Below are 16,888 nucleotides of genomic sequence, written 5' to 3'. Positions count from 1 at the left end.
ATTGCCATATCCTTTTCCAAGCTCTGTTGTAGGGTGCAGTACCCCATGTGGCCAAAAGGTTGCAGGGGACACCCAGTGACAGCCTGTGGTACTGCACCCTCACAACACTTGTGCTATGCTGCATTATTTCCTGGGCCATGGGGCATCAGCTGTGCTGGAGGCAGGGAGCGGAGTTCTGGCGTTTTTGCTTGCGATAATCTAATGGCGTGGCCGCCCATTCTTACGGACTTCAGGACGTCAATGATTAAAATTGCTGCATTGCTAGTAAACGAAAAACGTCTCATCCACTCATTCCTGACTTGCGGCATACTTTTACTTGCTCAAGCTCTAAGTCCTCACTGCCCCGGTGCCTGCGCACATGATTCTCAAGCGCTTCAAGGTTGGGAGTGCAGCTGGCTTTCCTACTGATTACCCGGAAGCAGTGCTGAGACTTTTCAACCCCTCCCAGTCCGGCACACACTGCAGCTTCCTCTCAGTCTGTAGCTTTTTTTCCCTTCACAAATGTTAACTTTATTGTTTTTTTAATTTATTTTCAGCGCGCACACACCACTGGTTTTACCTGGCACCCAGTTAATGGGCCACACGCATACGTTTTATCTTTTTTTGCCCCCAGAGGAATTCCGTGAAAGAAATGCCTCAACATGAGGGATGTCAAAAGCTCCTCGCATGATGCAGATTTTCTTTACTCTCAAAGTTCCCACAGGAAACAAGACACAAGGGTCTGGACAGGCTTCGCTCTCTGGCAGCCGTCTTATGAAAGAGAATAGGTGTGTGTGCTGGCCGCTACTCTTTCAACGACGAGTTTAGCTAGCAAAAACCGTAGAAGCTATGAGCCCTGCTCGCCCCTTGCGCAGCAGGGGTCTGGGCCTGCGTGCCTTCGGCATCTTCCTGCTGCTGTTCACCTGATCTACAGAGCAGCCTCCCCCATCTTCCAGAGCAGGACTCGACGAGATCCAGGTGGGTTTGAGTTTCAGGGGCGCTTGCTACTCCACAGGAGCTCGTAGTTCATTGAAGCCAACTGGTCACTTAGATTTCACAGGCTTCAGCAGTGGGACTGGTGATGCTGATTCCATTTCATGCACTCAGTTTGTTTGTTTTTCGTATTTCCCTCCATGACGGAGAAGTCTTTGGTCAGCTTTCTCCCATGCATAACGTGCACAGCAACTTCACGTGTGCGACGAAAAAAACGAAAGGCACTGCAAATCCGAAGCCTTTGAAACCAAGTCAACCGTTTTGGTATGTGAAGCTTTTATGTCGTAGTCTTTTCAGGAGATATGCGGGAAGGATACGGATTAGAAGGCGTTGCCGGCAGCTGTAGGCTGTCCAGTTCCATGCGTGAGTAGCTCATCCATTTTGGGTTTTTTAGTTGCATGCTTTGATCTGTAGTCCTGTATAACCCATTATACAGCCAGGACTTCAAATCCCAGAATTCAATGAAAATTCCTGGACTGCCCAATACTAGTACCTTGAGAGCTCTACAGACAGTTCCTGCGTATTTACAGGTTGACTCGGGAAATCAGAGGCTTAGCTACTAACCGAGTATCAGTTGCAGTTACTGGACCTCAATTATACTTGTTTGTAACTACCAAACTGTGGGTAGAGAGGTCATTATAACGTGCTCGCCTGGGGTCCTATGGTACACTTGCTAAGTCATGGCAGCGATTAAAAAAAACACGATTGGCAGACATATCTTTTCCATTGGCTGTCACAGCGTTTTAATTTGTGTTTATTTCTTTTTTTATATAGTTATGTATGTTTTGTTTAAATTGCATTTATGTAGCTCTTACCCCTGACAAAGCGTGTATATGATCCTGTAGCACGTTTAGACTATGGGCTTGTTCTCGCAAATTTTATATATATATTTTTTTAAACCTTTGCATGCTTAGAAAATTCGAATAAATAAATGCATGTAATATTATCTCGCCAGGATGGCATTGTTAAAAGGAAAAGGCATGTAAAATGACCACAAAGTAAGCTTTCCATATGGAAAATCTCGCAGCAAAATAAAAGTTCTCACCCCCCCTAAAAAATGTATGCATGAACATAATCCGCAAAAATATTTTTTTCTGATATACTTCACCAGTGGGGTAATTTGTGCAAAGTACACAAACTCTACAAAAGTGAATTTCTGCACATACTTCAGTTATTTTGACGCTTGCCTCAGCAGTGATAATGACACAAATGGTATTTGGACTAGAGCATAATAGCGGAGTGTAGTGTAACTTAACTCATTGTAGCATGCTTCCGCACATACTTATTAAGGGGTGGTAGTTGCACATACAAATTAAAAGCAACGTAGATTAATAATGCACGCGAAACTCGAAACGACATTTTTATGGTTTATTTCTCAGATTTGCCTTGTACGGAAACCTGACTCTAAATTACTTCAAGCAGTCGGGGGCAAAAGTATTCTATACCTGTAATATAATCTCCAGTATAACCAGAGGTGTCTAAATTACATTTCGAGCTACTATAATACTGATTGTCAATCGAACGACCTTCCTTAGGAAAAGATCCAGGGCTATGTTCTGCATCACCATGTGTGCTTAAGGCTTCCTGCTTCCGCTCAGCAGCTCTGTGCATTATTACATTACTGTCTGTTCAGGCCTTCGCCTCTGTGGCAGTGGGCTTTTTATCTTTACCGTGGCTGTGAAGTTTCAAACTACCAAACAACAAAAAATAAGTTAGCGATAGTAAAAAAGATGCTGTCTTACCATCTTAAGCTTTGGCTCGCACTCAAATCCAGATAAAACCAATGAAAAAGACTACTGCAGTGTAACAACAACCAAGAGGCAGCCGTGTTTGTCTTTTTCATAAATGTAATTAAAGGTGTCTGTTCAGTGAACAGAAGCAGCAGCCGGGTTCCGTTGTACAGCAGACTGCCGGGACAGCCCTTTTTAGGTCGAGGGACCATCCGGTCTGCCGAAGGCAGAACTGGAAGTCCGGAGATTTAATGTTTTGGAGAAGAGGGGCTTTAACCCGCCCCTCTTCTCTCCTCTTCTCCATTGGCTGGCCTCTTGAATGCTGGCCAGCCATTGGAGAAGAGGATCGTCTCTCCGAACAGGCCCCGTCCTTTTCGGATTCAGGGGCGTGTTTTTTGCTACTTTTCTAATTATCTCCTCCAGCCAATGGCAAGAGGAGAACACGCCCCCGAATCCGAAAGCACCGCTGCCTTTCTCCGAGGCATTTCTGCTTCGCCTCGGAGAAAGGCAGTGGTGTCAGCGAAGTCAGCCTGTGTCCAGCTGTGCTAATATTTGGAATCATTTCAAATTGTTGGGGTTCCAGAACCCCGATTTTATAATACGAAATGGAAAGCGGCGATCAGAGTAAAGCCCTCGCGTTTTCTGAGTCTTGGGGTGCCGCGGCGCCCCTGGATCCAGCCTTATGACATTATGTATGCACGCAGGTGACGAAATGTGTCGGGGGCAGCCAGGCACAATACCTCTGATCTCTGAAACGTGCAGAGGGCAGCGGGAATGTCTAAACGAAGCACAGTCCAAAGTCAATGAAAAGGGCCATTTCCATTTCTGCACACAAAGGCTTTCACAGGGGATGGCCGGGCTGGTATCCCTCCTGCTCCATACAGGGCGGATTTGTGAGGGATTCAAGTGCACCTTATCGGCTAAATACTCATTTCGCCTGCTTAAGCCCCCGTTGCCCGGACAATGGCTGCTTAGAGAATCCCCTTCTTCCTTCCTTCCTGTTGAGTGTTCTGCCTGACTAAGCAAACTAAATGGGCCTAACTCCCCCGGTGCAGCAAGTGGACTTGACCGGAGCTAAAACCAACAAAAGCAGATTCTGGTGGGAGCTGCCGGAGAGCGGGCACTGAGTCAACAAGTAGAGCTCATTGACATGCAGAGGGGGGCCCGGGCCTCCGCCGCACCTCCGGCGGGGCTCTTAACATTTCGACCCCCACCAAGGCGCGGCCAGTCTCCAGCTGAATGAAAGAGTCAGCCTGGCTTCCCACGCGTATAAGGCCCGTCGCTGTGGGAGCAGCCTTTATCCAATTTGATGATGTAACAGTTTATTGAAAGGGTAGCTCGGTGTGTATAACAGGCGCGCAACACCCATTGAACTGAAAGGGCTTCAGCCCCCCCCCCCGTCGTGTGTGGCAGCCCGGGATCCCGGGATGAGACAGCTTCCCGGGCAGACACAAAGCCGCGCCCGAGCACTTCACAGGTCTTTAAAAAGACTATTTGCATGTTAATGAGGCCTCGCTGTTGTTTCACCCCTTCTAAGAGCCCCTGCAGCTCCACTCTGCCTAGATTCAGCCCCCCCACCCCCCGAAATCAGCGCCACTCTGCCTAGTGTTTAAAGATTCAGCCCCCCCCCCCCCCGAAATTTTTGGTTAGCTCCCCCTCCCCCCCCCACCCCCCCGAAATTTGGCTCTAGTTGCGCCTCTGATGTATAAGCACCTGCTGCTGACTGCAACCTAGAGGGCAGTAGTTTAGATAGACATCTTCAGACAGAAGGGAAGAATGTACTTCCTCAGCTTTGTGAACTAAAGCGGGCATTTTGGCGCGGAGGGAAGTGCTGTCTCGCGCTTCGGGGAGGAGATAGTGTACAAGGAAATAGTGGTTGCGATACTTTTTTTATGTGGTCTCTTAACCTGTTATGTTCCTGTACTTTTCGCACTCCAGTCCGAACCCATTCTGACAGCGACACTACCGTGTGGGCACGGAGTTGGTGATGTTAGGAGCGTCGTCGTAGTTCAGACGACAGTGTACGTGATGGGCAACACCTTGGATAATAACACACGCAATTAAATCACCCAGAGACAACGCAGTTCGAAATGTCCCTTTCCTTCGCTCTGTAAATTGTCAGTATATTCTTATAGTTGAACGTTATTGTAATCATAGTAGGTGGAAATTAACATCCAGGGGTTCGCAGCCACGGGTGAAAGGCCTTCACAAGCACATGCTTAAAAAAACAATATTACTTTTGCGGTGCTGGGAGGTTTTGTAGCGTAATGGCTGTACAGACAAGTTTCTGTAATCTATACGGCTCTCTACACCAACTGCTCATCTCCTGGCCTGGACACTGCAGAGGAAGTCTGACTTCTGTGTCCTGATGAGAAAAACAGGCCAATAAAAGGTTTAAAAATAACCGAGAGCTGTTTCTCTTCTGTCTGGGGCAGAATCTGCTTCCTTTTGTCTCCTGGACTATTGGTTCGGTTCCTTCTCCAGCAGGCCCTGGAGTGCCCAGTCCAAGCAGCTGCTTCACTCAGGATGTTTTCAGGTGCGCATGTCTTAGTCTTTCTCTTCTATAATTTGTGTCAACTGGTGGTGGCTGATTTTATGCTGTGAAAATTCTCCCGGAGTTTAGTGTCTTGAAATGTGGAAAAACGAGGGTGGGCAGACACATCGCAAACCCAGATTCTCGGAGCCATTTGTGCTTGTAAGTTGCTTGTGCACATGGACTTTCTTACTAGTCCAAATCTAAATTTGTTGGTAACACCTTCAAAATTGGTGGGATGGAGTGCTTTAAATGGAAAAAGATAAGTCCTGGTACTCCGTATCCAGAGTGCCTGCTTGATGCTGAAAAGTGCCGACACTCTCCCATTAAATGTATTGCAGCAGCCCTGAGAAGTGCAAGGACGCTTCCTTTCATAGTAACAAAGTGCAGGTGCTGCGTTCCGTACACTAACTGCCCATTAAAAGCATAAGTGGAGTGTACAGGCGAAGGGGCTTCTCCAAAAGAAAAATTGAACTCATATAAAAAAGTAAACTGAGGATGCATTTTTGCATGTGCAATTTTACCCTGCGTACATTTGCACTTTAGGAATACCCTTCAAATAAACACAATGTGGAATTCACTAAAGTTTTACGTGAATACTCCTGAAATCTGTTAGTGTCGCAGGCATCCATGCATTATCTTGGAAACCTTTGAGAAATCCCAAAGTTTGGGTATCTGCACACGTGCTGGGCAGCAAACCTGCAGGTTTCATTTTTAGGTCTCGGCTAGCGAAGGCTGTGCTTGCGCAGTCTCGCTCGTGAGATTTAATGACTTGGAGAAGAGGGGCTTGAACCCGCCCCTCTTCTCCCCTCTTCTCCATTGGCTGGCCTCTTGAATGCTGGCCAGCCATTGGAGAAGAGGTTTGTCTCTCCGAACAGGCCCCGTCCTTTTCGGATTCGGAGGCGTGTTTTTTGCTACTTTTCTAATTATCTCCTCCAGCCAATGGCAAGAGGAGAACACGCCCCGAATCCGAAAGCGCCGCTGCCTTTCTCCGAGGCAGTGGTGTGCTTGTCCTCTCCCCTTGCTGTCGGCTCCTGTGTTCGCTTTATGAAGACGTGCATCTGTTAAAAGTCTATTGCACCCCCTTCCACTCCCCCTTGATTCTCCCGGCCTCAGGCATGTCAAATCTGCCCGGAGACGATAAGCTTCTCTGTGCTCGAGGATCTGCTTGGTAAAAGCTGCAGTCTCTTGGGCAGAACTAACCAGCTGAATCAGGGAGTGACGACGGACTCTGTTTAAGACACTTCAACTCTTTAGATTCCGAGCGAAAAGTTCAGAGTGACTTGAAACCAAAGCTGTGATCACAAAGTGAGATTTGATTTTTGAGCAGCTCTAGTTTCTCTGCTGCCTCAAAGAGCGCGTGTTTTCTCAAACTGCAGCACGCAATGCAACCGGACTGACAAATACCTGCTAATTCCAAACACAACTGGAAAACACATTTGTTAAATGAAAGAAAATGACACACACTGTTAAAAATACATTCCCTGCATAGACTAGAGAGATTACAACTAAATTGGATCCGACACTAATGCAGAACCGAGCTACTTACGCGCAGTAGTTTGATTCTGACAAAGATTAGCCATCTGCAATCTGTCTGTTCCATCTGGAAATATTTTGACAAGCTCTGTTCTTACAGTGGATGAGGCTTCGTTTACTTTTCCTCCCTCTCAAGTCCCAGCGTTGTGGTTTTTAAAAAGTTCAAAGATAACAGACTCTTTAAATACATATCTTGCCTTCTAGAGCACTAGTAGTTATTTGATTTTTTTTTATTACGATAACCATTAACCCACTAACCTTCGAACAACAATTAGCCACTGCTCCTTCTCTCGCCTCCAATGGACCTGCCAGTACTACAGCGAGTAAGCTGAAAGTACAAATAAACGCAGTTGTATATGAAATTCCGTTCACTCACCAAGAAGATACAGGTTTGCGGGGCAGTGAGGTAGATAGAAACCTCCATACTTGGACCCCCTTCTACTGACTTGCAAGTTGTGTCTGCAGGTCGGATTGCTTCCCTCGCTCCGGTTACCAGCAGGACCCTCCCTGGGGCCGTCTGTCTGCTCACAGGACATGTCTCTGGTCGGCGGAAAGGCTCTGCTTGGCCTCTGCCTCCTCTCCCTGCTCACCACTCTCCCCCCGCCAGGACGAGGGGTGCCGGTGAAAGACCCCGGGAGTAACCCCGCCAGGCGGGGGAGCAACCGCTTTCCAGAGGTAAGTCAATGATATGTTCCCATTTCCAGACAACGTGCCATGCTAGCATCATCTGTTATAACTATTAAACATTTTCCCCTAACCTGCCGTGTGACCTCAGGCAGGTCGGTTTCACCACCATTGAATTCCGGCGGGATCGAGAAAGTAAAGCGTGGATGCCTACTTTACAGGGGCGTATCTATCTGCAGCAGGCGCAGTGGCACCTAGGTCTATAGGGCATGCTTAACCTTGATTGTTCTGTTTTATTTTGCTTGCATGTAAAAAAAAAAGACACGTGCCCCCCTTGCTACGCTCTGCTAATTCGCACATTTTAGACGTAACAGAATGGACATTTTACGCAGTGTAAAAGTGATTTTTGCTTATATCTGTGTGTGTTCATTTTTTTCAATTCACGTGGTATGTATGAGGCTGGCTCCAGATCAGAAAAAAACGTGAGCAATTTGGAGTTGCACTACGAGGCCTTTTAGCACAGTCGGCTGAGTGCAGAAGGCACTATTCTTATTTGGCACAAATAGCGCACTTTCGGCCATTTGTGTGGCATCGCAGCGCATTCGAGGGTGACGTTTCAAAGAGTTGAGGTTTCCGTGACACGTGGTGGTTCCTACTGTCATCAGCGCAGTGCTACGCACAGTCGAGTAGTATAAAATGACGCCCCCTGCAGAATGTGACGAGGGGCCACCGAGTCTCCCATAACTGACAGATATTCATTCATCTTGGGCTGAAAGGGGGGCCCCTGGAGGCACCCCACCCTTCCGCCGCTGCAGGGGCTTGTGGTACGCCCCAGGCTGTGCAGTACGTGCCTGTGTGTACGCACTGTCTTGTGATGCCCTGTGGCATGGCTTTCCTTTCCATGCCGCGTGGTGCAGTTCTATGGGTAAATCCAGTATTCAGGGAATATGTACAGTACACAAAGTTATGTAGCGCTGCTCTATTTGAAGTGGTCTGCAGCGCTGTGCTGTGGTGTTTTCTTACTACAAGGGAAGTGTAGTGTAATACGGCCGGAGACTGGTGTTTTATTTCATGAGTGTACTAGTACTGTTTTGTGAGTGTGCGTGTGTTGGGAGGGGCGGGGGGGGGGGGGGGGGGGAGAGGAGGTAGCTAGGGGTCGGGCAGAAGAGTGATGATTGGATAGATGTACTAGGGTTGCGAGTGCTGTTCGTAAAGTCAAGGGGAAAAAGCCATATATATCTAATGTGTCGTCGCTGAGCAACGAACGTGTAGGTACACCAAGCCCGAGCTGGTTCGAATCGCAGTAGTGGCGCCTCTGCCTCTCATCCTCCCGGCAATTAGCAGACCTCTGTGGTTCTGTCCAGAAACATCTACCTATGGCGCCTAAGAGTACATTTTCACTGTGTGTTGTTGTATTTCACTAATTGTAACCAGGGTGGTGAAGGGCTACGTCACCTTCACATGACGCGAGAGCTCTGACGTGAAGTACTAACCTGCGTGTGAACTGGGGTGTGGCGCGGTGGCGTCAGTTTCTTCTTCCTGCTGTGTGACATCTGGTTTGTGAGTGTTGTCTCCAACAGCCCCCTGTAAGGCGTGCTCCCCCGCTGGTTTATGTTTTTTGGGGGGAGCGGTTGGCGCAGGCCGCGCCTTGTGGCTCAAAGCATGCCGCGGGGGGGGGGGGGGGCAGTGTGTGGGTTGCTCTATGTGGGTGGCTCTGTGTGTGTGGGTGTAAATGCAATAGGTCTCGCATTTGAGAGTGATTAAGCTTTTGACATTGTAAATAACAATGCCGTTTCTTTAAGTGTTTTAAAAACAAAAATGTCATGAGCAATGTCAATAGCTCTAACTTTAACAATGCCGAGACCGTTGCATTGTAAATGCTTTTTCAATAACTTCCCTGTTGATAAGGGAACCTAGAGGAACGCCTGCCTCCTTGGCTGTGTTGCCCAGTGGCAGCTCTGTGGAGATTGTACTGCACGACTATTCAGACGAGCAGAAGGAAGCCACAATGAAAGATCCTTAGATTCTGCCAAGCTCCGCACCCCGTCTGATATTGCTTGAAATGATGCCCACAATTCCGCACATGAAGCCTCATTTCTATCATTGCGGCATCATACAAGCAGCATCGTGCGCATCGTCCCCTGGCTGGAGCCATGCGGGATGAAAGGCTGAGTGCTCCTCTTCTGAGTGGGGGGCAGGGGTCCCCACCGGGGATGGGAGGGACGGCTTTTCACTTTCTCTGGAAGTGAAAGGAACAAAGAGGCTCATTGCCTCTTCTGCGCTGCCTCACTCTTCGAGGAGCACTTCATACACCTCGTGCAAGAGCGGCAACCGGCTCCTGAAGAAACGCCTCAAAGATATCCCAAGCTGCCATATTGCGCGCTCACCATTCCCGCACAATAGTCATTGGCGCGACTGTTCTGCACGGCTCCCTACTCGCAGCGCCCGAGGCTGGATACCAGGCGCCCTATCTAAGGAACAAAGGGTTACCCCGGTGTCACATTACCGTAGTTCCTGAAGTAGTGTGAAATGTTTCTTGTCCACTGTTTGATTAAGGAGATTTCGATAACAATGGGAATGCGAGCAGGAGAGGTAACAACAGTACCGAGTCAGTCCGTCCAGCGTGTCACTCCAGTTCCATTTAAAGTTATGCCATGTGTTATTTTATGTGACTGATTATATAGTTCCGGGCTCGCAAATTTCGTGGCCTCCAGATATTTATCGAATTTAACAGACTGAGGAGTGCCGTGCATGTCTCCAATGCTTCCGCGATTTAAAAACAGGGTTTGCGCCTCGGGGGTTCAAGCAGTGGGGTTTGCGTCACTAACCATCCGTGTGTCTGTTGATAAATGTATACCCTCCTCTTCCTGGGAATAATTATTTTCCTTCGTTGTCACATCCACAAATGTTGTTGGATGTTTGCCCCAATGTCCGACCGATCAGATCTACTTCAGCTGTGATTAAATTGTATGCAAAGGACCCCTGTCCTTTCTTTGAGGGGGAGGAGGGTAGTTAATACATTGGACGACTTGGAAAGGCTCCTACGAAGAGTCTACTTTCCATTTATCTGGCCATTCGAGAGGATTTGCTATGATCAGAAGGGTCTCTCTTTCTTAGGAATTCTGGTTTGCGTTTTCGGCCCGTCCAGGCATGGGTCTTTGTCTTTCAAGCCACTTGAAATGAGCTTGCTGTTTTCCCTCGGTTTTCCCTCTGTTGGATACAAATGTAGATTTTAATTATGTTTGCAAAGCTCCGTGCATTGCAATCATTTGATTTTTCTTTTCCTGTTCATTGTTTTGAACTTTTTCTTATTCTAAACCTATCGCCCATCTATTGCCATTCGTTCTTTGCCATGCTTGTCTTAAATGCTTCCTTTTTATTGATGCATTTTTGTAGGCGCTGTCTGCGAGAAATGCTGTATTCAGTCAATGGCTCCATGGTTAAATACTTATAAGATGCCAAAGACCAATTGCATTGCAAATGCTTGTTAAAGGTAATGGATTATTCTTTATTAGTACGTTTTAGGCTGTGTAGCAGACTAGATTCTGCCCACTCTTTGTTTTATGACCACAAGTTTGTTTTCAATGTCTTAAAAGAAGGGACGCTGTATTGTGATCTTACCATATTCAAACATTAAATACTAGTAGTTCAGGAAAATAGCCTAGTCGGCTATTTATAAAACGGCTTGGTGCTCCTCTGCCCAGTCACATTATTGACAATGACTCCATTTTAGGCCTAAGGGTAAAGTTTCATAAACTTATTATTGATCAAAGAGCGCTCAATATTCAGCTTTGGATCGTTCACTTGTGTAATTTTGTGGTTCTCATCCTTTCAGTGGTAAGTGAATTGTCAAACTCTTTCCATCTTGGTGAACTCGCTGGCCACGGTCAGTGTCCCTACAGTCCCCCAGTGAGTCTAGGTTTCCATATGAACAGGGCAGTAGTATTTAAACGAAAGGTTTTTGTGAGTCTTAATCGTTAATCGAGTGGCAGAATTGTTTTGCAGTAATGGTTCTTGCAAGAAACATTCAGACCGTGGGTTTATTTTACGGGGTCCAGCCAAGCGAGGATGGGATTGTATTCAGGCTGAATGTAAACCATCTGGATTGCACCTGATTATTTAAATTAGATGCCAAGGAGGAGTTATCTATCACGTTGTTTATCATGGAGAGAGCACCTCAAACCATGGCCTGCCATTGATAACCACAGTATAGCCTCAGAGAACTGCTTTTAATCTATAAGCAACAGGACAGGTCCAGTGGGCAACAAAGTACAGCAGCTTTTGCTGGCTCAGCAAGTCTTGTTTCACAGGCTTCGAGACCCCATGTCTGAACATTTCCAGTGAAGTGTTTTATCGGTGGCTTCATCGTTTTTTTTTTTAATGGAGGATGGTCTGGGTAAATTATCTTGTTGCTTTGAAGTTAAAACTCCGCTTTCCTCCATGTTGATGATACAGCTGTTTTTAAGACTCCGTGTTTTTTGGCATCAAATGACAAGTCTTCAAATGGGGAAATTGTGTTCCAGAATCATCGAAGTCTGCTGGTTTTCATCATATATCGGCTAATGACTGTGTAAAGCAATACCATGTGAATGCTGGTAAATACAGATCCGTGGCCAGCATGGGGCCCAAATTTTACCTAAACCTTCGAGAGAATAGAAGAAAGATTTTATTTTTCTTCCGCATTCTGAGAACTTTTACATGCAGACCCCTTGTTGCTCTCCTATCTGGTCCACAAGAGATCCGTTCAGAGCTTTGGCAGTGTTCAAATTCATTGACTTCAGATGGTGGCCCTGCCCCAGATTAATAGCAGCTCGTCTGTCAGAGGACTCTTTATTTTGGGTAGAGCTTCCTTTCAATTAATGTGGATTATTTTTCATTTTTTCATATATCACTCAATCTTCTTTCAGTGTTTTGTTTAGATATTGCATTTATTTAAATCGTAGCTTGCAATGGTGCTCTTCTGCTCAATAAATTGCAAAAAATAGGAGCCATTTATGTGAGTTTGATTCAAAGTGTGTTTTCAGCATCTTAGCAGTTGACTTCTAACCAACTCGCTTTATTTTTGTACCCGTTAGGACGGGGGACAAGGACAGACGCAATGAGACATTGAGGTGGGCAATCAACCAAAGTCTTAGAGCACATAGTATGAATTTGCTTTTTATTCTTCAAACATTAGACTTTTGACTTCGAAACTAGGTTTCTAGACATCACCTATTCTGTGTATTGCAGTGAGGATGTCTGTGTCTTTACTGATTGCTAAATGGATATGGATTAAACTCAGGAGAGTGTATACCCCCTTTTACCGCAATATCCTTAGTCCACCGTATTCAGTGGGAATGAAAGCTCCAATCTTCTAGGAGGGCCAATAATTCATAACAACTTTAGGAAGAAACTGAACTCCCACTGCCAACCACAGGAAATATGGGATTGTGCTGAGCATGAGCAAATTTAACCCCACCACAAGAAAGCAATATTTAAATTGATTAAATAACTCAATATCTTAGAGTGCACAACCAGACAAGGCTCTTCAGGGCACGCACACATTTTTATTTAATTTACTAAACGCCAGTGCACCATTGCAGTGCGTCACTGAGCAACACATCGTCAAATCCTTCATTGTCAGTGGCCAGCATGGAGCAAAGGGTTGATCATACTTTTTTGTAGTGAGGTGATTTGGCTTAAAAGAGGCAAGAAGATAGTCGATAACATCCACAGGAAGGATGGCTATAACTTGGAAATGATTCATTCTCATTTGAGCACCTAAATTACTCAACAGTGCCTATGAGCTGTACAGGGCTTGGAGCTGTAGGCCTCTAACCTCTAGTTGTGTGTTAGGGGGTGGACTTCTCACCTACACTAATAACCGACAAAATATCCTCCATACCTTATTTTTGTCAGTAATTATTTCTGCCAGCTTTTTTTTTAAATTTTTTTTACTTGCTGAAACATTTGTGCTTTCTCTCTCCTTAGGCACTTGGTGGTGGGTACCTCCGCTGGGGCCATTTTGAGATGATGCGACTTGCGATCAACCGCTCCATGGATTCGAAGACCATGTTTGCCATCTGGCGTGTGAACGCTCCATACAAACCTGTGACCCGGAAAGGGCTTGGACAGCGTATGGGCGGTGGCAAGGGAGCAGTGGACCATTACGTGACTCCAGTCAAATGTGGCCAGCTGGTAGTGGAGGTGGGAGGCTACTGTGAATTTGGCGAGGTGGAGTCCTTCTTGACAATAGTGGCTAAAAAGTTGCCCTTTCTTGCAAAGGCCGTCAGCCACCAGACACTGGCAGAGATGCAGGAGGAAGAGCGGCGGCGTGAAGAGGACAACCAGAACCCCTGGACATTCGATCGCATTGCCCGTGCTAACATGATGGGATGCAGGAAGGTGCTGAGTCCCTATGACCTGCAGTACAAAGGCAGATATCGCGGAAAGTTCAAACTGCCCAATCGAGCATAGTGTCACACTGCATTCTTTTCAACAAAAAGTGTACTTTCATGCTCCCTCTTGGCTTGTTGAGATTATAATGCAAACTTCTCTTGCGGCCTAAGGCGGACGCTGAATCATGGAATGTGGGAACTCAATCCAACAATACAGCATCCCCCCAAAAAATGGTAGTCGTTCCATCTGGCTGCTCGTTGATAGACTCCGAGGGGGATTTGTAGTAATACCCTATTTGTATTCAAAACTCAAAAATACACATCCGATGCAAAAACTAAGCCCTGGTGTGTTTTCTGATCGATGTTTGATGAATGGCGCACACTTGGAAACTGATCTTTATTGCTGGCTGATGATGTGAAGGTGAAAAGTGCATGCATCTATGAGGGCGTTTATGTACTAGAGACAGCTGGCCAAGAGACAAAAATGATTAATTTTGATGTGCTGGATTAAGACTGGCAAGTCGAGACTGGCCTTTTATTCAATTGGGCATTTTCCCTGGGGGGGGGGGGCTACAGTGATTAGATGCCAAATTTGAAAGCCCACGCTCACTGCGGGTGCCTAGGTCACTTTCCACAGCTCTTGGAGTTAAACTGCAGCAGGAGCACAGGGGGCTTCGAAGAGACAAGGAGAGTGAGCGAGGGAGGTGGAGAGAAAAAGATTAAACAGGGGGATAGATAGAATGGACTGATGGAAAGAGAAAAGTAAAGCCATGGTGCAAAGGAAGCAGGGCTGATTCGAGCATTTTTTTCCAGAGATACTTTTAGTTCACTAGTCTGGCCATGAAGAGTGGGGACAAAATGGCTAAAACTTTACTGGATGGCTGGCGATATACATGGAGCTTGTGCTTGCTCTAACTGTGTCATCCGGTAGAGAGAGTTGAGTTTATGAGCATGTGATCCTGTACAATTCTGAACCCCAACATGAATTAGAGGGCAGCCAGGATTGTAGCATTTGTATAGCACCCCGTACTGTTGATGCCCTCAAGCTTCTCTGAGTGGACTAGTAAGACTCCACTCTATTTCTTGTGCCTGATTGCTGGAGTGCAGGTTCAACAAGCATTTACAATGCAATGGTCTCGGCATTGGTAAAGTTAGAGCTATTGGCATTGCTCATGACATTATTTTTGTTTATGTTTTTGTTTTTAAAACATTTAAAGAAACAGCATTGTCATGAGCACTGCCAATAGCTCTAACTTTAACAATGCCGAGACCGTTGCATTGTAAATGCTTGTTTAGGCATAGGGAGATTTAAGTGATTTGCCCAGAATCACTGAATGTTGAGCTGACGCGGAGACTCAAACCTGGTTCTCCAGTTCCAAACTCTGAAGATTTGGCCGTAATACCACATCCAGCCACACAGACTTTCACTGCAGGCCCGCTGAAATACCAGGAGGGGAATAAAAACTGATGCAGCAGTTTGCCCCGAGCCCCACACAGTTTTACCACCCTGTCTACAGTTCTGCAAAACGTCAGATGGGATGATGCTTTGGAGTTGTTGTACTGCATTGAAACGCTACGCGATTTCTCGGCTCCCCACTGCGAGTTTCTCCCTCGCCCCACTGTTGGTCTCCCCCGCCCCGCTGTTGGTCTCCCCCTGACCCAATGCCCGTCTCTTTCTAAAGCAGGCTTCTCCAATGAGCAGCTCTCCACCTGCCTCTACGTAGCTCTCCTGTGTTCAGCCCGGCATAGTAAATTAGAGGCTTTTGCTTGGCTGAATTAAGATATGTATATCAAAACCGAAACATGAATTTGAGACACAAATGTGTGCATTTGCATGACTCATAAGTCCAGAGCCTAATGTTTAGAGAAAAATATTTTAAATGCTGATAAATCATGCGGAGTGGGAAAGACGTATTGCTAATATGATCACCTGGGTGCCAGGGGAGTATGTATTACCCATGCAGGGGCATTCCAAATTCATAAGGCCTTTTTACATTACAGCCGGCAGTCTTGTCTGATAATCTGGGGTGACCACTGCTGTTAATAATGCATGGGGGGCCACTAATGTAATCGTGCCTCATGAGGTCACTATTACTACACTAATAATCTTCAATAGTAGCTCGGGATTTGGAAACTTTTTACACAAAATGCAGTGGTGTAAAAAGCCAATATGTCAAATGAAATATGAAAACTTGTTCACAAGCCGCAGTGATGTATTTAAAATGTTACACAGTGCCCTGTGAAATATGCTTTTATGTTTTGCAATGGGCCATTGCTTAATAAAGTTCTAATCACGAAAGAAACAAAGCCTGAATATTCTCAATCCGATAAGCGCTGTTTGTTGGCTGCATACTGCAGAGAAGACCTTTATTAATGGCTCCCTTCTGAATACAGAATTAGTTTTCAGTAAAGCATTGGTTTCTTTTCTGAAATGATTAACTATATATCCAGTAATTAGCTCTTGTTTTACACAACACACAAAATAAAAAAATCAAATGGCTCACTATTTTGCTCACATTTTCAATGAACATTTCGCCTTTTTAAAAAATTAACCTGCTTAACTGTCCTCAATTAAACTTATAATACATACAAAGCACTTGGCCGCCTGCCTTGTGGTTTCACCCAGCTTTAGGCCAGGAGCTTTCTGTCATCACACCATAAACACGCATAAAAGATGTTAATGCCTTCCACTGATCCTCATTTCAGTGACCACCATTCCCCACTAAAGAAAGTGTTAGCAGGGATTTATAAATTAAGCGAGGGACCAGAAAACGAAAAAGGCCAAAACATTTCTACAGCACGTTCAAAACGAGCTAAGTAATCTTTCCGACCTTCTGAACATGTTAAATCATTTGGAGAAAAAAAAATTATACCCGAGGCATCCAGATGACTTGCTCACTTAGTTCAGAAGACAAAAATAACTTTCTGTGACTAATGCAAGCACCAACAGAGCTTACACACATTCACTGTTGCAAAACCCAGTAATTTGGAGGTTTTTTCCTTAGTCAAGATTGGAATACATGCAAACAGTTTATGTAGCAATTTTATGGAACCTTTGCACAACACACATAAATAAAAAATAAAACGGGGGAGAGCAAGGGACTGTGACAAAGATT

At 45.8% G+C, this 16,888-nt stretch overlaps 1 protein-coding gene across 2 annotated transcripts in view; it reads left to right on the top strand.

The window, feature by feature from the left end:
• MRPL16 (mitochondrial ribosomal protein L16) overlaps window positions 1-14,107 on the top strand; it is a 46,328-nt gene extending 32,221 nt beyond the window's left edge. For both annotated transcript variants that reach the window (XM_085651473.1, XM_085651475.1), the window contains one exon: window positions 13,366-14,107. In XM_085651473.1, coding sequence (XP_085507599.1) covers window positions 13,366-13,851 — 486 coding nt within the window. In that variant the 3' untranslated portion in view covers window positions 13,852-14,107. The remainder of the gene's footprint in view (window positions 1-13,365) is intronic.
• The last annotated feature ends 2,781 nt before the right edge of the window (window positions 14,108-16,888 follow it).

Source organism: Triturus cristatus, chromosome 4_1 (assembly GCF_964204655.1).
Source record: "Triturus cristatus chromosome 4_1, aTriCri1.1, whole genome shotgun sequence".
Classification (NCBI taxonomy): domain Eukaryota; kingdom Metazoa; phylum Chordata; class Amphibia; order Caudata; family Salamandridae; genus Triturus; species Triturus cristatus.
This window is presented reverse-complemented; position numbering and strand designations above follow the sequence as displayed.